Genomic DNA, 22,645 nt, shown 5'->3' with positions numbered 1-22,645 from the left:
AGGTGTTCTGGAAAGAAGCAAGTGTAATTCCTTTCGTTAATAGAGGATAACATCACTCAGAACCTCAAATGAGCTCTACGTTTATTTACAATGTTTGGCACTCAGAAATCACCAGGCAGATGAGGATTTAAGACAATGTTACCGAATGCCAAGAGAAGCAACAGACTATGGCAGTGGATCGACAGGGATCCAGATAGTGAAGTTATTAGAAAAGGGTAATGTATATAGCGTGTTTAAGGATTTATAAGATTAAGAATAGGGAAATTGGAATCACACCACCCCCTCCCCAATAGAAAAACCAAATGTAAACTCTACAGTTAAAGGACTGTAACTGAAATTAAGATGTCAGTTAATGGGTTTGGCAGTACATTAGTAATATTAATAAGTAGAAAACAAATATTCAGAATGAAGCATGGAAATAAAAATGGGCTGGACATACATGAAAGAGTGAGTCATAGGGATTCAGTGGAAAGGTTTAACCAACATATAATTGAAATCCTAGTAGGAAAGGAAGGAGGAGTGCTGCAAAAGCAGTATTTGGAATGATGATAGCTGAGAATTGTTCATAACAGACAAAAGCCATCTCATCACAGATTTAAAAAGTACTACAGACCTAGAGCTAGAACTAAGCTATCTCATCACAGATTTTAAAAATACTGCCAGAAATCTAAGATAAGGAGAAAATTTTAATAGTAAGCAGAGGCCAGGTATGGTGGCTCACTCCTGTAATCCCAGCTCTTTGGGAGGCTGAGGTGGCTGGATCACTTGAGGCCAGAAGTTTGAGACCAGCCTAGTCAACATGGGGAAACCCCATCGCTACTAAAAATGCAAAAATTAGCTGGGCATGATGGTTCACGCCTGTAATCCCAGCCACTTGGGTGGCTGAGGTGGGCAGATCATTTGAGGCCAAGAGTTCGAGACCAGCCTGGCCAACATGGTGAAACCCTGTCTCTACTAAAAATACAAAAATTAGCCAGGCATGGTGGTGCACGCCTGTAATCCCAGTCACTTGGGAGGCTGAGGCACGAGAGTCACTTGAACCCAGGAGGCGGAGATTGCAGTGAGCCAAGGTCGCACCACTATACTCCAGCCTAGGCGAGAGTGAGACTCTGTCTCTAAAAAAAATAAAAACAAAAAACCAGAGAAAAACTACGTACTACATTCAAAAGAGCAATAAGATTGACAGCTAATTTCTCAATAGATATCAGAAGACAATGGACTAATGTTTTCAAAATGTAAAAAAGAAGGTAAATAGCCAAACTAGAATGTTATACCTAGCAAATATATCCTTCAAAAGTGAGGACAAAATTATCACTTCTTTAGAGCAACAAAAATGAGAAGATTTAAAAGAAAAAGCCAAAACCCCACTTCTTTTTCTTCTACGCTCACAAAACTTCTCCTACCAAATGTGTAGCCAATTCTCCGGTTCTCTTTGGACTCCAGGTAGTCTGCAATTTAACTCATTTTGGATGCTGCCTGGAATTACTTGCCTCACAGGTTGAGAACTCAGCCGCACAGGATTGCTTAGAAACCAATTGCAAGTCCAGGTGTCCCATATTTCTTACTGACTGCTATGAAGTGAGGATTCCTATAACCCCTTCCTCAGATTTAGTGATTTGCTAGAATGGCTCACAAAACAGGGAAACATTTACCTAGGTTTACCTGTTGATTATACGGGATACAATTCAGGAACAGCTAAATGAAAGAGATGCATAGAGCAAGGTATGGGGAGGAACTCAGAACTTGCACACCCTCTCCAGGTGCGTCACCCTCCCAGGTCCCCTATGTGTTCACCAACGCGGAAGCTGTCTGGACTTTGTTGTTTGGGTTTTTACGGAGGCTCCATTATGAAGGCGTGATTGATCAAATCTTTGGCATTTGGCCATTGGCCATTGGTTATTGAACTCAGTCTCTAGCCTCTCTCCCTTCCCAGGAGGTGGTGGGGTGGGGAGCAGAGTGCGAGGGTCTGAAAGTCTAAATCCTCTAATCACATGATTGGTTGCTTTGGTAACCAGCTGCCATTCTCCCAAGAGTCCTCTCATCATAAACTCAGGTATGTCTGCTCTTCTTTTTTTTTTTTTTTTTTTTTTTGAGGTGGAGTCTCGCTCTGTCGCCCGGACTGGAGTGCAGTGGCCAGATCTCAGCTCACTGCAAACTCCGCCTCCCGGGTTTACGCCATTCTCCTGCCTCAGCCTCCCGAGTAGCTGGGACTACAGGCGCCCGCCACCTCGCCCGGCTAGTTTTTGTATTTTTAGTAGAGACGGGGTTTCACCGTGTTAGCCAGGATGGTCTCGATCTCCTGACCTCGTGATCCGCCCGTCTCGGCCTCCCAAAGTGCTGGGATTACAGGCTTGAGCCACCGCGCCCGGCCATGTCTGCTCTTCTTACTACTGTAACTCAGAAAATCCAAGGGTTTCAGGGCTTGATGCCAGGAACTTCAAATGAAGACCAAATATATATTTCTTATTATATCGCAGAGTTAATTACACCAGACCTGCACTAAAGGGAATGGTAGTAAAGATTGGTCTTTGGCAGAAGAGAAGTGATCCTGGATGGCAGCTTTAAGATGCATGGAAAAGTAAAGACTAAAGAAAAGAGAAATAAGGCTGGGCGCGGTGGCTCAAGCCTGTAATCCCAGCACTTTGGGAGGCCGACGCGGGCAGATCACGAGGTCAGGAGATCGAGACCATCCTGGCTAACACGGTGAAACCCCGTCTCTACTAAAAATACAAAAAACTAGCCGGGCGAGGTGGCGGGCGCCTGTAGTCCCAGCTACTCGGGAGGCTGAGGCAGGAGAATGGCGTAAACCCGGAAGGCGGAGCTTGCAGTGAGCTGAGATCCAGCCACTGCACTCCAGCCTGGGCAACAGAGTGAGACTCCGTCTCAAAAAAAAAAAAAAAGAAAAGAGAAATAAGATGGTAAATGTAAATGAACACTGTTGGGTAAAAAATTATTTGTGGTTTAAAATATACATAGAATTTAAAAATATAATAGTAGCATATAAGTTGTGGGGATGTTAAATAAGAGTTAGTATCTTATGGTCTTTTCATTGCCCAGGAAGTGGTAAAAATATATTACTTGAGATTTTGATAAGTCAAGGACACATATTATAATCTCTAGGATAGTCATTAAAAGAGTAGTAAAATATATATAATTAACAAATTAATAGAGGGGAAATATGGAATAGTAACAGCATAGGTGTAGTAAAACTTGATTAATCTGAAAGAAGGCAAGAAGACCAAAAACAGAAACAGAGCATGTGGGAAAAATAGGAAGTGAACAGTAAGGTGTTAGATTTAAACTTAGTCTATCAGTAATTATATTAAATAAAAGTGAACCAAAATTTCTAATTAAAAAGCAAGGATTGAGAAATTGGATTTAAAAAAAAAGCAGATCACAACTCTGTACCACTTTCAAGGATGCAGAAAAGTTGAAAATAAAATGGTAGAAAAGATGTATTACTCAAACATTAAAAGAAAACTGGTGTACCTTTATAAATAAAGTAGACTTTAGGGTAGAAATAATTACTTGTAATAAAGACATACATAATGGTAAGATACTCAATTCAGTTCTCCAGGAAGTTACAACAGTTCTACATCTATACGTACCTAAAAACACTATCTCAAAATACACAAAGCTAGAATTAACAAAAATGACAAAGAACAGACAGATCCACAATTCATAGTGGAAAGTTTTAATATACCATCTTTATTAACTCAAAAACAAAGTATCAGTAAGGACAGATGATTTCCATAACATAAAGAGCAAACTTGACCTAATTGAAATCTCAGTGGGTTTACGTGTAATTTAGACATACTGCTGTCCTGTGCTTCATAACAATGTTTCAGTCAACAAGGGACTGTATATATGATGCTGGTCTCATAAGATTTTAATGGAACTGAAAAATTCCTGTCTTGAAGGGATGTCATAGTGTCATAGTGTAACACATTACCATTTCTATGTTTAGATATGTTTAGATACAAATACCTGTCACTGTGTCATAGTTGTTTGCAATATTCAGTACAGTAATATGTAGATTCATAGCCTAGGAGCAATAGGATATACCATATGGCTTAGGAGTGTAGAAGGTTGTACTATCTAGATTTTTGTAAGTACATCTCTGTGTAAGTACGTTTGTGTAAGTACATTGTCGTCTTTGCACAATGACGAAATAGCCTAATGATGCATTTCTCAGAATGTAGCCCTGTTGTTAAGCAACAAAAGATTGTATGTTGAAAATAAGATGCATTCAAAATGAAATATGGAATATAGTGAAATATGAAATACAATACTGCACCCAGTAACTGTAGACTGTACATTCTTTTCATATGCATAGGGAACATTGATCAAAATTGTTGATTTATAGAGTAAATCTCAACAAATATCAAAAGACTAAATTCAGAATATCTTAAAGATAGGTTTAATATTTGAAGAATTGATCAGTGTAAATCACTAAATTAATAGAGAACAGAAAAATCGTGTGATAATGTCAGAGGTGCAAAAATTGCCTTTGGTAAAATCCAGTAGCCATTCAAAATGGAATGTCTTAATACGTTATGAATAAAAGTTAACTTCCTTAGTTTGATAAAAATTACTCAGAAAAATCCTATAGCAAACACCATGTTTACTGATGAAATGTTGAAAGTTGTCTTTTGAGACTGGGAAAGAGAAGTTGTTTTCACTGTCACCAATTTTATTATTTTACTGGAAGTCCTACCTAGTTGAGTATGAAAAGAAAAATAGAGAGTATGGGGATGAGAAGGGGAAGAACAAAACTGATTTTGTGTATGACATGATTGTATATGTAGAAAATTAATAAAAACCTGTTTATAACTTATTATAAAAAACAAGCTAGGTTACAAGATTCAAGGTAACTCTGGATACAATTGCAATTTTATATCCCAACAACAAACACAAATTCCAAGTTGGTATCAATCTGGATCCAATCAGGAGAGAGAAACCATTTGTATTAGTTTGTCCTCACAGTGCTATAAAGAAATACCCGCCGGGCGCGGTGGCTCACGCCTGTAATCCCAGCACTTTGGGAGGCCGAGACGGGCGGATCACGAGGTCAGGAGATCGAGACCATCCTGGCTAACACGGTGAAACCCCGTCTCTACTAAAAATACAAAAAACCAGCCGGGCGAGGTGGCGGCGCCTGTAGTCCCAGCTACTCGGGAGGCTGAGGCAGGAGAATGGCGTGAACCCGGGAGGCAGAGCTTGCAGTGAGCTGAGATCCGGCCACTGCACTCCAGCCTGGGCGACAGAGCGAGACTCCGTCTCAAAAAAAAAAAAAAAAAAAAAAAAAAAAAAAAGAAATACCCAAGACTGGGTAATTTATAAAGAAAAGAGGTTTAATTTGCTCATGGTTGCACAGACTCTGCAGGAAGCAAAGTGCCGGCATCTGCTTGGATTCTGGGGGAGGCCTCAGGAAACTTACAATCATGGCAGAAGGCGAAGGGGAAGCAGATTTGTCTTACATGGCCAGAGCAGGAGCAAGAGAGAGAGAGGAGGGGAGGCTCTACACACTTTTAAACAGTCAGCTCTCATGAGAACTCTATCATGAGAACAGTACCAAAGGGATGGTGCTAAGCCATTCATCAAAGTGTACCCCCATGATCAGTCACCTCCCACCAGGTCCCATTTCCAGCATTGGAGATTACAGTTGAACATGAGATTTGAGTGTGGACACAGATTCAAACTGTATCACCAGTAAATTTAAAAAAGTGTTTAATGTGGATAATTACTAATTATAATAGGAAATCAAGTAAGGAGGGATTTGGTTAGGCTAGTGAAAAGTGAAGAGAACTATAAAGAATATGAAAATAGCAGAGAAACAGAGCAACTGCTGCCCCTGGGACTGAGGTAGAGTCCCTCCTTCCCCCAGGACCAAGATCCAGACCTCATCCAGAGGGCGTGACTGGTTTATTGCATGGCTGAGAAGTTGCTGGGATGTCATACTATTGGAACATCATGGAAATCCACCTTCTGATACCTGCCAAAAGTTGCTCACTGGGGAGCCACACAAAAGCTCTTCATGGGAAGGTGTCTCACTGGAGGTACCCTGCTACAAAACCTCCAGAGTGGGATGCTGAGGGGGAGCTGCTGGCTGCTGGGTATGGCCTGCCGTTATGTGCTGCAGTCTCTGGAGACTGGAGCAGCTGCAGGTTCTTGTGGAGATGGGTACTGGAGAAGCCACTTGCGTTTCAGGAGCTGGACGCCGTACAATTAACACAATGTAGAGCAATCTGGAAGGCTGTGTATGTCTAGATGGCCAAGGTGGTAGCAGTGTTGTTTTTTTTTTCTCTGTGACAGATAGAATTATGATGCTTCCCCCCACTGCTTTTTTTTGGTATTCATTCAGCATTTATTTAATAAATGTTGAGTGTTTTCTCTATGCCAGACGTAATGTGTTTGTTACAAGATACATAAGAGCAGACAAAATAGACATTGAACTTGTTTTTGCAGAGTTTATAGGCTGATAGGACAGTCATTCATTCATCTGAGCTCTTTTGTGCCAGGCACTGTTCTAGTCCCCGGGGGACAGATATGTAGATAAATAGATAGATAGATGAAATAGACTGATTAGATAGATTGGATGAATGGATGGATCAAGACAAAATCTTGCCTTCAAAGGGAGACAGCCATTAAGCAGATAATTATAAGAATGGGTGTGTACTTACACAGTGCTACAAAGGGTTGAGAAGGAAAAATACAGGCTGCTACAAGAGAGGACGATGTAATTTAGATGAGAAGCCAGGGAAGACTTCTCTTAGAAAGTGATATTTTTGTGATGGAAGTGATGAGGAGGAGTTTAGCTTGGTGAGATAAGTGATCAGTGAAGAGTGATCTAGACGGAGGAGAGGCTTGCGGGCAGGCTTCACGATGGGAAGTGAATTGAAAGAAACATTTAACGTGGATAATTACTAATGATAACAGGGAGTCGAAGTAAGGAGGGATTTGGTTAGGCTAGTGAAAAGTGAAAAGTCTCACTTCATGTCTGTAGTGAGAAGTGGGAGGTCATTGGGGGTAGGGGGAGGTAGAGAGTGGCAGGAGAAGAGGCCACAGCAGGGGTCATGCTGCTCACAGCCATAGACCACCTTGGAAACTGGGATGTCCCTGTGAAGTGTTGTCCGTTATAGAGGTCTGAAATAGGAGATTCTTGGTTTGATGTGCTATTTACAGCCACTGTGTTGGGTGCTGAGTGGTCAGGGGATTGGAGGCAAGAATGGAAGTTGAGAGACCAGGGGGTGCAATTTGCAGGAATCCAGTGAGAGTTAACGGTGGAGCTGGAGATGACTGGATGGCTTGGAGATGGGATTTGGAAATAGAATCATTCAGAACTGGTGATGGATTGAGTGTGGGCTGGGAGAGACAGGCAGACATTGAGAATAACTCCCAGGTTTCTGGCTTAATTCATTACGTGGCATGTGATACCATTTTCTGTGTGCTTTTGTAGTGAATACAAATTACGTGTTTAATTAAAAAGTAAACTAAATTTGGATTTGCAAAAAAGAAGGCTTTGGTGACCAAACAAACAAAACCAAAGCAGTTGTAGTAAAAGTGAAGAAGTGGAGAGAGTCGGTACAGACTACTGCAGTTCTGCATCTTCAAAGAAGCTGGAAAGTAGAAGGCAAGGTAGGATTGGGCTGTAGGACAGAGGACATGTGTTTTGCTTACAAAATAGGATAGATGTGAGCAGCTTTCATTGGGAGAGAGAGCTAGACCATAGAGGGAAGAGAAGGCATTCATTAACTCAACAAATATTTGAATGTCTGTATGGCAGGCTGTATTCTAAGCTCTTGCAACATACAAAACATTAAAAACATTCCTGTCTTCTGGAGCTTAATGTTCTAAAGTGGGGACACTGAAAATAAAATAATGTGCTGAAGGCATTGTAAAAAGAAAAAAATAGGAGCCTATTCATGGGGAGGTCTAGGGATGTTGAGGTGGGGTGGCCAGAAGGATGTAATTTTATATAGTGAGCGGCACTGATGGATTTGATGCCACTAGAATGCAAGATGCGCCAGGGCAGAGATTTTAGTTTTACTCACTGCTGCATCTCCAGAGTTTAGAACGGTGTCTGGCACATAGTAAATGCTCAATAAAGAATTGCTGTGTGAATGAATTAATGATTCAGGATCCCAGGAATGGGAAGGAATGAGGAGTGGGATACTGAAGAAAGAAAGATAGGCCAGTCATGAATGAAGACATATTGTAGGGATGTTAGTACTGATATCCCCAATTCAAATTACAGTTGTTTTTGCTTTTAAAGTATTTTAACTGTTCCGTTGTATTTTGAATTCTTTGAATTAGCTTTGTTTCATGGCATTAGTTTTGTTTACTGTATGTTTCTTAGATACGTTAATATAATTTACAGAACTGCTTATCTTTAGGGACATTACCCACTTAAGAGGTGACTGTTTTCAGTATTATTAAAATAATATTCAGATTACATATCACTTTGTATATTGAGGTTCTGTTACAGCCTGTCTTGTTTTCAGCATTATCTTTACTTAAAGTGGTGTGTGTGGTGGTGGTGGTGGTGTGTATGTGTATGGGGGATGTTGTGACTGTTTTATGCCCATTACAGAAACCAGTTTAGCCGGCATTATACTGGTGTGATTATATATTAAATAAGTTATATTTCTTGCAGCTGCTCTTTTGATCAGTTAATTGGTCTGATCCTGTAGTGAGTATTTTCATGGGTTTCTGCTAAGTTTAGCCTCACAGTGATCTTGTGTGTCTGAAATCGTATTGACAGGCTATCGCTCCTTCTAATTTAGACATGCCTGAAGAAGATTGTCCTTTATTTGCTGAGTCTTATGCTTTTTATATGAGAACCCCAGTGTCATAACTTTGCCATAGCTCAGGAAGATCTAACTTCTGACTGTTCAGTATGGAGCATTCCTTTGTCTAAAAGAATAATACGGATGTTTTAAGACCATTCAGTCATAACTGGAAGCTGCCTTATATTTAAAGGACTTTATGTATTAATGAAGAAAGGGAGCATACAAATCATTATGTCCTTTTTGTCATAGATTGCTGAAATCTATGATATGAAATGTAAGATAATGAAATTATCTTACATTTTATTACAACAGGGTATATAAAATATATACTTACAAAAGTAATAAATGGTCTTTGAAAAAATTCTAATAAGAGGAGTGTAGAGATTATAAACTGACTTTATCTTAAAATTGTATATCCTAGGAGATAACCATTGTGAACAGTTTGATTTATATCCTTTTTTGGACTTTACAAATGCTTATGTAAATCATATGTGCGTTGTATGTATACATGTTTGAGTATACATACGCACAAGAGGAATCGTATACAGCTTCCCTGTGTTTTTCCTCCCCATTTATACAATATGTTGTGGACATTTTTTTGTGTCAGTGCATATGTGTGGGTGTGTATGTGCTTAAAGGCATAGCATGGATGTTCCATAAAGTTTTAAGCCAGTCCCTTATTGGTTGTCCTCATATTTTGCTCTTATAGTAAGTGATGCACCTAACATCTCAGGTTATGTTCTAGGACGGAAGTGCTTGTCAGAGTGTAAATATTTGCCATATGCCCTTAGAAATGTTGTACCAGGCCAGGTTCAGTGGCTACTCCTGTAATTCCAGCACTTTGAAAGGCCTGGGCAGAAGGATCACTTGAGCCCAGGAGTTCAAGACCAGCCTGAGCAACATGAGACCCGACTTTACAAAAAATAAACAAAATTAGCTGCGCATGGTTGTGTGTTCCTGTGGTCCCAGCTGCTTGGGAAGCTAAGGTGGAAGGATCACTTGAGCCTGGGAGGTCGAGGCTGCAGTGAGCTGTGATCCTGCGACTGCACCCCAGCCTGTGCAACAGAGTGAGACCCTGTCTCAAAAAAAAGAAAAGAGAAATGTTGTAGAATACCAATTTGGGCTCTCATTAGCTAAAAGTGAGAGCGTGCATTCCCCAAACCCTTACCAGTGGTAAGTGTTGTCAGTCTTTTAAATCTTTCTCAGCCCAACAGGTAGAAGACTCAGATCTCCTTTTAATTTACATTTCTTTGTATATTCCTGCAATTTAGCATGGTTTGACCATTTATGCTAAGTTTTGGATATTTTACGTTTTATAATTGTCTTCAGTCTTATTTCTAGTAGATTCTTCATTCTTTTTCTTTCTGATTTCTATGTTTTTATTTTAAAAGAAGTATGTATAATTTTTCTCCCATTAGTCATCTGTATTTCAGTCTTACTTTTCTTAACTCATTATGTTCTCATGCCAATCCTATGAGTCATGCTCCCAAACTGAATCTTTTTGGCCTTGATAGCATGTGAACTTAGTCTTCCCCACACCAGTAATTGAGTATTCTTCCTGGATTTTCTTCGTTTTGAATTTTTATCCTTAGATGTTTAATATAGCTAAACTTTTTTTTATATGCGAATGGGGTGAGTTAGAGCACTAATTTCATTTTTCTCCAAATAAGATGGTTGCTATTGAGTCATTGATCATTTTCTACTGATTTGAGATGTTGCCATTACCATGTGGTAAGTTTTCAGAAATACGTGTTTTTTTTTTTTGTTTTTTGTTTTTTTTTGAGATAGGGTCTCACTCTGTCACCCAGAGTGGAGTGCAGTGGCGTGATCTCTGCTCACTGCAAGCTCTGCCTCAGGGGTTCATGCCATTCTCCTACCTCAGCCTCCTGAGTAGCTGGAACTACAGGCACCCGCCACCATGCCTGGCTAATTTTTTGTATTTTTAGTAGAGACGGGGTTTCACCGTGTTAACCAGGATGGTCTCGATCTCCTGACCTCATCTTCTGCCCGCCACGGCCTCCCAAAGTGCTGGGATTACATACAGGTGTAAGCCACCGCGCCCGGCCAGGGGTTTTTTGTTTTTTTTTTTTAAACCTGAACTCTTTGTTCATTGATCTGTTTATTTGGTGCCTACAAAATTACCACATTGTTTTTTCTTTCCTTATACACTGATTTAGTTTTTGTCATTCTAACGTATTGTAAAGAGGAAAGTATTGCTCCTGTTCTGTTCTTAAAGATCTATCAGGGCCAGGCACAGTGGCTCATGCCTGTAATCTCAGCACTTTGGGAAGCCGAGGCGGGCGGATCACTTGGAGGTCAGGAGTTCAAGACCAGCCTGGCCAACATGGTGAAACCCCATCTCTACTAAAAATACAAAAAATTAGCCTGGCGTGGTGGCACGTGCCTGTAGTCCTAGCTACTCGGGAGGCTGAGGTGGGAGAATTGCTTGAACCCGGGATGCAGAGGTTATAGTGAGCTGAGATTGTGCCATTGCACTCCAGCCTGGGGGACAGAGTGAGACTCCATCTCAAGCAAACGAAACAAAACAAAAAAATCAAAAAACTGTCAGAAGTGAAGTGTGACTTACTTTTTTTGGGGGGGATAGAGTCTTGCCCTGTCACCCAGGCTGGGATGCAGTGGTGTAATCTCAACTCACTGCAACCTCCACCTCCCGGGTTCAAGTGATTCTCGTGCCTCAGCCTCCCAAGTAGCTGGGATCACAGGCACATGCCACCATGCCTGGCTAATTTTTGTATTGTATTGTTAGTAGAGACGGGGTTTCACCTCATTGTCCAGGCTGTTCTCGAACTCCTGACCTCAAGTGATCTGCCCGCCTTGGCCTCCCAAAGTTCTGGGATTACAGGCATGAGCCACTGCGCCTGGCTGTACAATGTGACTTTACAGTAGAGATTCATTTGTTTGTCTAGCTGTTCTCTGTTACTGGTTTCTGTAAGATCACATCATCTTTTTTGTCCTTTGGCAGCAGAAGTTGTAGGTTAATAAAAACTAAAGCAACTTTTCTTGTCACTGAGATGGGATTGAAATGATCTCTAACTCTTATTTCTTCAGCCATGACTTCTCACATCTTAGAACACATTAAAAATAAGAATATTTGTAGGACTTACTGGAGAATGAATGAATATCCTTGAGATCAGAAACCACTAGTCAGGGGTTAGAGTGGCTTAGTTCCCCTTGCAAGGCACGTGTAACCCATTTACATTGAACTTCATGTCAGTAGGGAAGTGTTTGGGAAGTGCTGCTCTAGGCTAATGTTCTTCAGCTTTAAAATTTTCTCATGGCAGGTCATTGTAGCTTGATATGGATTTAATATTAAGAGAGCCAGACTGCTTTAAAAAATTTTAAATTGTGGTACAATATACATGTATAAAATCTGTTGTCTTAACCACTTAAACATTCACATTGCTGTGCAACCATCAGCACCATCCATCTCCAGAACTCGTCTCATCTTGTAAAACTGAAACTCTGTACCTAGTAAACAGTAGCTCCTCATTCTTCCTACCCCTCGCCCCCAGCAACCACCCTTCTACTGTCTGTCTGTATGAATTTGACTATTCTAAATACCTCATAAAGTGGAGTCATACAATATTTGTCTTTTTTTTTTTTTAGATGGAGTCTTACTCTGTCACTGAGGTGCAGTGGTGCGATCTTGGCTCACTGCAACCCCTGCCTCCCGGGTTCAGGCGATTCTCCTGCCTCAGCCTCCTGAGTAGCTGGGATTACAGGCGTCTGCCACCATGCTCGGCTACTTTTTATATTTTTAGTAGAGACGGGGTTTCACCATGTTGACCATGGTTGGCCAGGCTGGTCTCAAACTCCTGACTTCAGGTGATCCACCCGCCTCAGCCTCCCAAAGTGCTAGGATTGCAGGCATGAGCCACTGTGCCTGGCCTAGTATTTGTCTTTTTTTGTGACTGGTCTATATCGTGTAGCCTTACATCATCAAGGTTCATCCATGTTGTGGCATGTGTTAGCCTATCCCTCCGTTTGAAGGCTGAGGTCGTTCTCTGCACACCGCATTTTGTTTATTTGTTCATCCATCCGTGGGTGCTTGGGCTGCTTCAGCCTTTGGGTGGTTTGAATAATGCTGCCATGAACACAGGTGTCAAATCTGAGAGCCAGACTTCTTGAAAGAGTTTTTTTTTTTTTCCCCTTTCGTTTTTTAACCATTCCAGTTAGAATTTAGCTTCCATTATTGCACTGAACCTTCTTTCTTAGATCACTGTGAAGTAGAAGGAACATTTTTCAGTGCCTTTTTAATGATTTTTCAGACATACCCACTTCGGCTGTACCTTCCCCCTTGGCTCTTGGGATGGTGCATGCCCCCTGTTTCTCTCCCACCTACTGGAGATTTCCTTCGTGACCCTCCTCTTGCATCATTTAAAGGTGGAATTCCCCGGCGCTTGACCCTGGGCCTTCTCTCTGTGACCGTTAAATGTGGGTATTTCTCAGCAATTAGACCGAGGCTCTTTTCTTTTCCCTTGTTTTGGAAAGAAGAGTGTCAAAAAGACTTAATCAAATAGTCTCATCTTTTACATGAAAAAGGTAACTATTTTCTTTGGGAAAAAAGGTGACAAGAATATAAATAATCAGAATTACACTAATTTGTCTCTGAAGGAAATGACAAACTTTCCCCCAGCTTTGTTGAGATATGATTGACAAGTGAAAGGTGTATGTGTTCAAAGTATACAACATAATTGGATATATGTATACATTGTGTAATGATTAGTGCAGTCAACCAGCACATCCCTCACTATATGGTGTTACTGTATGTATATGGTGGAGGAGAGGAGTGAGGACACTTAGGATCTGCTCTGTTAGCAAATTTCAAATAAACAATACAGTATTATTAGCTATAGTCACCATGCTGTACATTAGCGCCCCCGAAAATATTCATCAAATAACCAAAAGTTTATACCTTTTGACCACCATCTCCCCATTTCCTCTCCACTCCCTGTGAGTTCAGGCCCTTCACTATATTCATTCTTACTCTAGGTGACCCCCGTCTGCTTCCAGAGATCCAATCTGCTGATGGCTGCTAGGTTTGTTTCATGAGCTCAGAGCTCTTTGCTGAGCCCCACTCCAGAGCTGCCTCCTTGCTGTCTCTGCTGAGTGTCTGATGGGTGCTCCAGCCTCATGTCTGAGATAGAGCTTCATGATTTTCCTCCTGTGTCCCCTGCCATGTCCTCTCCTGTGTACTCAGTGAAGGGTACTTGAGCCTCCTAGGCCATCAAGTCAAATTTCAGGGATCAGTTTTAAAGTAAACTTTTAAATTTAGGATAGTTTCAGAGTTACAGAAATGTCTGAAGAATATTAAGGAGAGTTCCTGTGCATTCCACACCTGTTTCCCCTGCTAACGTTACTGTGGTACATTTTTCACACCAGTGAACCAGTACCGACACATTATTTACACTGAACTCTACACTTTGTTCAGATTTCCGTAGTTTTCCCCTAACGTCTTTTTCTTCTTCAGATTTCCATTCAGGATGCCACATTACATCTAATTGTCATATCTTCTTAGGCTCCATTAGACTGACAATTTCTTAGATTTTTTCTTGTTTTTGTTGACCTTGACAGACGAGGTGTTTTATACAGTGTTCTTCAATTTGGATTTGTCTACTGTTTTTCTCATGATTAGACTTGGATAATGGGTTTTGGGGAAGGAAGACCACAGAGGCAAAGTGCCATTCTCGTCACATCATATCAAGGGTAGCTGCTCTCAACATGATTTACTACTGATGGTATTAACCTTGATCGCCTGGTTGAGGTAGTGTTTGTTAGATTTCTTCACTGTAAAATTACTGGCATTTTTGACACTTCCCTCTTCTTTTCATCTGTTTTGAATCCAAAACAATTCCTGCTGGTTCTTTTTCCCAAATAAATTTCCATTCTGTCCCAGTCACCCTTTGCAGCCACCGCTGCAGTCCAAGCCACAATTGCTTGTGCGTAGATAGCATTGAGAGATCTTCTGACTCATGCCCTGCTTGTGCCCTTGCCGCCTCCTACCTAGTCTCCGCCCGGATGCCAACGTGGTCCTTTTCAGATGCCAGTTGGTCAGTGGTACTCTTGTTCCCAAGCCTTTGAGTAGCTTCCTGTTGTACTGGAGATACCACCCCGCCTTCTAGACATAGTCTGCCGGTCCTGCGTAAGCTCATCTCTGTCACCTCTCCCGTCTCCTGCCAAGCCCCTCTTGCCTTGTCCTCTGTTCTAGCCACAGGTTTCTTGCCTGAGTCCCTTCAACACTCTCAGCTCCCTTAGACATGTTGTTGCCTCTGCTTAGAGTGATGGTTGCCCTCCACCTTGTTTCACGTGGGATCCCAGCTTACATGCCATTTACGTGTTGTTTCTTCAGGGGACATTTCCCATCCCCTTGCAGGGTCCATGGGGCACTCTTGCCAAGTGTTTCTGGAGCATGCCACACCGCACCCCTGATGCTGGGAGTTACTTGTTCTGTGTCGGAAGTGTTCGTCAGTGCTGGGGTGGAGAAGGCTGAGACGTGCCTCGGCGTGTCACTATTTGTCCCTGTTACCTGTACCGAGCCTGTGCCAGAGTGGATGCTTGATAAATATTTGTTGACTGGATGAAATTTTTTAAAAATTAAAAAATTTTTAATAGAAATGGGGTCTCACCATGTGGCCCAGGCTGGTCTCAAACTTCTGGGCTCAAGTGATCCTTCTGCCTTGGCCTCCCAAAGTGCTAGAATTACAGGTGTGAGCCACTGTGCCCAGCCTTAATGGGTGAATTTTATCTTTTGAATGGAAAGCACTCTTCATTTTTAGCATGCAAGTATGCAAAAAAGTACTTGAATTTATTTTTCTTAGTCCACTGATTTAAATCCCACATGTATTCTTTTAAATGTGTCACGTAAGGTGTTGTGGTGCGTACAGTAGTGGATCTAGAAAGTGTATTCAGCCTCTGCTACTCCTGAGGACCCATTCATTCATCCCCTCATTCACCAGACAGTTATCGGGAACCTGGGTCTGCCAGGCCTAGTGCAGAGTGTGGGGATATGACTGCTTGTGAGTGAGCCTGTTGAGGGAGGGGGAGAAACTTACAGATCCTTCAACATTCCAGTTGTGGTTAGGATAGATCTGAGCAGATTTCGTTTGAATTCTGGCTCTGCCATTTTTAAGATGTATACTCTTGAGCTTAACCTCTACCCGTCTGCAAAAATGTGGACAGCAGTGTCTCCCTTGTAAGTTGTGGAAAGAATCAGATAAGAAAAGGAATGTAAGATGATCACAGAGCTCATGTTTTTTGTTCTTGAGGTCCTGTGTACTAGCCTAAGTAGTTACATTCATTATTTTTGTTCATTCTCACTGTGAGGTAGGGATGTTACTGTTTTCACGTTGTAAATGAAGAAAGTGAGACCTTAGTTGAAAAATAGTTTGTCCAAGGCCACAGAAGTTGTAAGTGGGAGAGCAGTAACCTGAACCCAGGTTCAAGAACAGGGCATGATTTTAAAGCCCAGAAAGGACTCCTTATATTCTGTGTAGCTACCCCATCTTTCAGTGTGGCTTTATTTTTTAAAGTTGTGAAGACTTTTTAGGTATCTATTGGCATTTAAAAAAATATTATAGTCCTTAGAGGGACGATTATCTTAAGCTATTATCAGCTTGAATTTGTTTCTTAATTTGCATTTTAGAATGCAACTTTGACGTCTGTGACTTGGTGCCTGTGTTGAAGAGAGAGTGTGTGTATTGGGACTGGAGGATGAAGTTTGAAGTTAGACCCATCTGGGCAGTATTTATCTTAAAGTGAGGATTGTGAACTTCTGATCAGACTCACCCGGAGGATTTACCAAAAATGTAAATTCCTTAACCCCTTCTTTGGTACCCTAAATTATAATCTCTTAGGGTAGGACTTAGAAAACATTTTTCCAAGTGATGTTATTTAGATAGTGGATTCTTTTTTCATTCTGAAGTTTGAGAATCAGTGAATAGAGGGAATGGGAAATGTCAGCTTCTTGATGATCCAGACTGCCCTGCAGGAAGCCAGGAGAAAGATGAAAGTGAACACTGGTATGCCTGGCTAGTAAGTTTAAAAACAAATAATGTGGAAATAAAATCAACAGTGGGTGAATTTGTCTCCCTGTTGTTTTATTTTTTGTTTTATTTGTGTTTGGGAGGAATTTGATTTGTATTTTATGATCCTTTTTCCCTAGTGGGTAGTGGGGTAGCATGAGAAGTGAGTGGGTCTAGGCTATGGTAGAGTTGGCGCAATGCAGCAGGCCAATTGGAAGAAAAAATTTAAGCATATTTTGTGGATTAGCATGTCAGTTGCAAAAATAGAAGTATATCTAAAGCTGATTTCAAATAGTCTCTTTTTAAAGAAACTATGTCAGACTGTGCCCGGACTTTTGCTTTAGAAAATATGGTAATTTCAGGTTTGTGGCTAATTTGAAAATTAGTAATCAATACTAAGGGTTTTAAATATGTAGCATTTATGTGTTTATTGTGTATTTCTATATTCATAAACATTGAGGATCCTTTTATTGTCTCATGTAACAAGAAGACAAGCAGCTCATGGATGGCGGCTCCCGTGTGCTTCTCCATGATCTCTCAGCTGCCTCTGCGTGGACGGCCACAGCATGGCTGTGTGCCTAAAGCATGCAGAGAGGGCAGCGTTCTTGTCTCGGGCTCCCCACCCACCATTTTTAAGCAGCTTTTTTGAGATATAATTGGCATACTAAGTTGCGCATTGTCGTGTATGTTTTGCAAGTGTACATTTGTATACACTGCACGACCATCACCACACTATGATAATGAGCATGTTTGTCACTCTCCAAAGTTTCCTGGTGCCCTTTGCCATTCCTTCTGCCCACCCTTCTCTTCCTTTTGTGAAAGCTTTTATGTTTTTAGGGGGGGAAAAGAAGTTACATTGTTGAGGATAAAATACTAGGTAGAAAGATATTTAATTTGTAGTTTTCGCTTTTTTTTTGTTTTTTCTTTTTGAGGAGTATGGTGGAAATAATGATTGTAGGTATAGGTTGCTATATTATTTATAGAAAGTTTTGAGAAACAGACAGATTCTCCGAACAGACCATCTTGGAAGGGTTTGACAGGAAATATATTTTCAGGAATGCAGGAATAGAGGTGGAGGTGGTGCCTGTTGGCAGGAGAGGGAGAGAGAGGAAGGACAGCACCTGCCGGCCACTTGCGGGTGAGCCACAGACATGAAAACCAAAGGCTGCACTTTTCTTTGGTTTTTCAGTAGATGGCATTTTTATCATGCTAGAAAGGCTAACATGAAATGGTAATAAAAATATAATCCCCACTAACTGGGGTATACTTAGCTCAAGTGCATTTTTTTGTTGTTGAATGGCATGCTGGTGATTGATTGATTTATATTTATAGATTAAAAATAACAACCTTTGCCCTATCATTGTAATCACCTTTTTGCTTTCCCCCCCCCCCCTCCCCCAGAGACAGAGTCTTGCTCTGTCACCCAGGCTGGAATGCTGTGGCACAATCTCAGTTTACTGCTGCCTCCACCTCCTGGGCTCATGTTCCTTCTGCCTCAGCCTCCTAAGTAGCTGGGACTAGAGGCGTGCACCACCACACCCAGCTAATGTTGTTTATTTTTGTGGAGATGGGATCTCTCTATGTTGCCCAGGCTGGTCTCGAACTTCTGGGCTCAAGTGATCCTCCTGCCTCTGCCTCCCAAAGTGGTGGGATTATAGGCGTGAGCCACACAATTGTGCCTCGCCTGGGTAGTTCTTTTTAATTGTTGAATTAAATTCAACAAATTTAATTGTTGAATTAAATTGCTGAGGTTAGTTTCTGCTGCAGAAAGCGTTATATAATGTGAACAGGTATTTTGTAAAGAGCTAGTAGAATGTATAAGGTTTTACCTGGGAGGTGGAGGCTGCAGTGAGCCAAGATCTTGCTACTGCACTCTAGCCTGGGTGACAGAGCGAGAGTCTTTTTTTTTTTTTTTTTAGATACAGACTGTATAGGGTTTTATTTTAATGGATTTCTTCAGCTGTCTCCTTCTAGCTTCTATGACTCTGCATTTTCTTGGCTCTTTGTTTTTTATTTCTTTACAATTCTTCCATGTATTTTGTTTTGAAAGTAATATGCCTGCGGTGAAAATGACAGCATTTCTGTCATGATTTAACCTTATTAGAAATGACGTTCTTTGCTGTGTGTCTGTTTAGTTGAGAAGTGAACCAATTCCCTTTGCTTAAGTACTACTCCTTGGTGCGGCGGGGTGGGGTGGGGAGGATTTTTAACATTGAATACAAATTGAGTTTGTTGGAAAAGGTATCCCTATAAAATGTCCAGGTAGTTAGAGCTTAATATGGGTGATAATTTCCCTAGAAAAATATTCTTTGCTGTAACACTGATGACTTGATGGTCTTGTGAAAGTGAAACTTGGTGTATTTCTTCTTTCGGGCATATAACTCACAGATAGGGCAGTGCAGAGTGGTTTTCCAGTTTTAGATTTAAGTATAGCTTGTATCCTATGCAAGGTTTTGGGGGTTGGTTAGGGTCTTTGAGTATTTCCTGTCTGATTCACTTACTAGTTACAAAGAGACAAGCTGTAATGTAGCAAGTCTTCCTTGAGGTAGACTAGCTTTCTGTACCCTTTGAGGTAAAAATACCTGGTAGTTCTACCAGTTGGGGATTTGTTTGGGGTGAATGAAAACCCCTCAGGCTCAGTCTGTTCATGCACTGGTGTGTATTAATTCAGTCCATTCATAGTCATGAGCTGACTGTGCCTTATTGAAGAAAGGGAGGCTTCTGGAAGAGAGAGGGAGGTGGATAATCTGGGATCCTCAGGCACTGCTGCCGGCGCCTGGGAGTGGGGCAAGGAGACAGGAGGTTCCGAAGAGAGGACTTTGTATCCAAAGTTAAGACTTAGGCCAGCACTTGATGGGGAGAGAAGCTACTCAGGCCCAATAACCTCAAAGAGTTCAGGTTAAATCAGTTGTCAAGTCTAATTCCTCTTTACAGCATTATTTCTGTGGGAAAATGTGTGTGGCTCATATCCTTGCCGCAGCAAACAGACTGGACTCGGAATCAGCTCTTTGTTGTCGTAATTTAAGTGGAATTAGTTACTCCCTAGGGTTGCATTGCCCCTTGGATGGCTTCTAGCCTTCTTTTTACTTATTAAATTATACTCTAGGTTTCTTGACTGTGAGGGACATAGTAAACTCCTGGTAGCCTTTACCTCCCCCTCCCTAAATAGCAAACTCATGTAGAAAACATTAGTTAAAATCCTTTATAGATTTTTTGAAATCACCTAAAATGTTATCATTATTGGTACAATTTCATTTGAAGCCATTTTGTCAGAACCACTAAGTATTTAGGTGAGGCGACTGATTTCATTCCCACGTGGGAATTTGGTTGGTTGTGACATTTGGGCACTCAGAGTGATTCCTGACTGCTTGGAGATGATACCATGTTCAGGTAGTCTGGTGTCTGAAACTTTTGGCAGAGATTAAGCTGTTAGAAGATTTGGGCTAACATTATTTTGTGTGTGAGTTGGTGAATTTTGAAGATGATTTAGAAGACTTTAAAAAAGCATCTGTGTGTACTTCATCTTGATGTCAAGAAGAGATTGTTTTTTAATACATACATATTTTAGTAATGAAGGAGGTAATAGAGATAGTTGATTTGAACGGGTTTACTTTTTCTCATTTTTAATACAAAATATTTTTGGGAAACAAAACGTGACTGGTGTTACACTACTGGCTTCTTGCTTTTTGTTACAAACATGCTGAAATGGTCTAAATAATGATGCTACTAGAACAACATATGCATTGTTTTGATGGGGTATTGATTCCTTCTATAGTGTTCAAAATTGCTTGCATGCCTCTGAGCAACAAACGCATATGTGACAGACTTTATGTAAGATGAGCATTCCAGGGAAATGAAATGCTAGTTTACTCTTCAGTAGCTGTGCAACTTTAAAAAAAAAAAAATTGTGTTTTGAAACATGGCCTTAGGGCACTAACACACTCGGACCCAGTGCATGAGCTCTGCAAGTTATTCTAACAAAACCTAATCACAGGAACAAACGTCTGGCATTTATAGAGTTTGTTTATTTATTGATTACCATAAGCCTCTAGAAAGAATATCCTGTTTCTTTTAATAAAATCCTTTTGGAAGTTGTCTATATTTTATTATCTAAGTGTTTTTGGAATTTAATTTTAACAAGGTAAACTCAAATGTTAAATATTGTGGGCTACAACTGAAGTAGCAGAATGGAAGAAGAAATGGCAAGTGGGGACTCTTGTGAAAAGAATGGTAACTAAGTTCTTTTTCCTGGTTATGCTCCTCCCGTTTACTCTCCTGTATGGCAGGCCATTATTTACACTGCTTTGTAGAATCTGCTGTCTGGCAAGCACTAAGGAATTCGGATCCGTAAACCAGGGAGCATATAGCCCGCTAAAGCTTAATTTTCAGAGAGGAGATACTAAAGATGATTGTGTTATGATACTGTTCATTTTATGTACTAACGAAATGAATACTGAAATTATTTAGTATAACCATTAATTATAGTGCTTGCCATTACTGCAAAACTTGTCTTGATTTGTTGGGTAGCTTCATGTTTCAAAACAAAACCATAGGTCTATCCTTTTAAAAAACATGAACTACTTTAGTTTGTTAATGGGGAAAGTGAGTAAATAATAACATTTTTTGAAAAAATGAAGCCTGTCAGATACAGGGGGGAATAAAAACCCTTGTAAATATTCCTCATGTCAAGCCCCTATTAATTGTGTGTAATTTCAGTAGAACTAGCAAGTTATTTTACTTAAAATGTCTTTTTTTCCCCTGTGCAGTGAAAGTTGAATGTGAGAACAGATCTTAATAGATATAGTTACACAGTTTATTTTATCATGTATCACTTTATTGCTGTCTTCTAGAACATTGTTATACTAAATGTTCCAATAATGGAAATTTTATGCAGCTACTTCAAATGAAACAAATTTGCAAAAACTCAATTTTGGAACTCATTCCTTGAGGAGAGGAAAAAACTCACCATGCTGTGACCACATTAGATTTCTGATATGTTGGCAACTTATCAAACACTGTCATTTCCAGAAAACAGGTTGTGGGGTCAAATCGAAATACCTACACTTTTGGTCACTTTCAGTTGAAGATATTTTAGGTTTTAATGATTGAATGGTGAAATTAAAAAAAATTGTTGGTAACAGGTAATGAAAGTATGTTTTGTATGTAAATAAAAATGGCTCTACACAGCATCAGGAATGATGGGGTTCAATTACAGTGGAATCTTTTCAAGAGCTTGATTTTAAATTCTCAGAGATACTAGTTTTACTTACTGGAGCTCCTTTGTTTTGCAGAGATCATGATGCAGCCGTCCTTTTGGATTTCTTTTTAATAATGTGTGACCCTTCACCTTTGATCCCCTGACCTGCATTACCTTGGTAACCATTTCATTTTTTAATTTAATTTCATTTTTTAATTTTGGTGTACAAGCTGTAACATTTCATCTTTCCAAGTGTAACACGCTGATTTCCTCAAATAGAGATACCCCTTTGAGCGATAAATTTGCAAAATGCTGTCTTCATTTTCCGTATTAAAATTCATTTCAGCTTTAAAATAAAGTGTAATCTGTGTTTTCATCCTTTTAAAATTTAAGTTTAATGAGTGCATTTCCCCATACAGTATATTTCCTTTTTTATTCATGTTTTGCAGAAGCTGAATTAACTTGATATTTACATATAACTTACACACACCCAGGACACCCATACCTCTTCTCTACTCCCAAACCACCCAAACCATTGCCCCTCACCTTCTCAATACATACACCTTCACCATCACCATCACCACATACCCCTTCCTCTGCAGAGTAACTTATCT

General features: G+C 40.5%; 1 protein-coding gene across 15 annotated transcripts in view; it reads left to right on the top strand.

Moving 5' to 3' along the window:
- Nucleotides 1-22,645, top strand: part of CAMTA1 (calmodulin binding transcription activator 1) — a 974,629-nt gene that overhangs the window by 65,464 nt on the left and 886,520 nt on the right. For 7 of the 15 annotated variants that reach the window (XR_004060441.1, XR_004060442.1, XR_004060436.1 and 4 more), the window contains one exon: nucleotides 22,126-22,209. The exons of 6 other annotated variants lie outside the window; for them this stretch is intronic. Coding sequence is in view for 1 of the 9 variants with exons in the window: in XM_030942622.1 (XP_030798482.1) it covers nucleotides 22,126-22,134 (9 nt within the window). In the remaining 8 variants the exon portion in view is untranslated. Of the gene's footprint in view, nucleotides 1-22,125; nucleotides 22,419-22,645 lie in introns of those variants that run through there. 2 more of the 15 variants (XM_030942621.1, XM_030942622.1) reach the window with 2 other exon arrangements.

The sequence above is a fragment of the Rhinopithecus roxellana genome, chromosome 12 (genome assembly GCF_007565055.1).
Source record: "Rhinopithecus roxellana isolate Shanxi Qingling chromosome 12, ASM756505v1, whole genome shotgun sequence".
Classification (NCBI taxonomy): domain Eukaryota; kingdom Metazoa; phylum Chordata; class Mammalia; order Primates; family Cercopithecidae; genus Rhinopithecus; species Rhinopithecus roxellana.
Note: the sequence above shows the minus strand (reverse complement) of the source record. Positions and strands in the feature narration are given on the sequence as shown.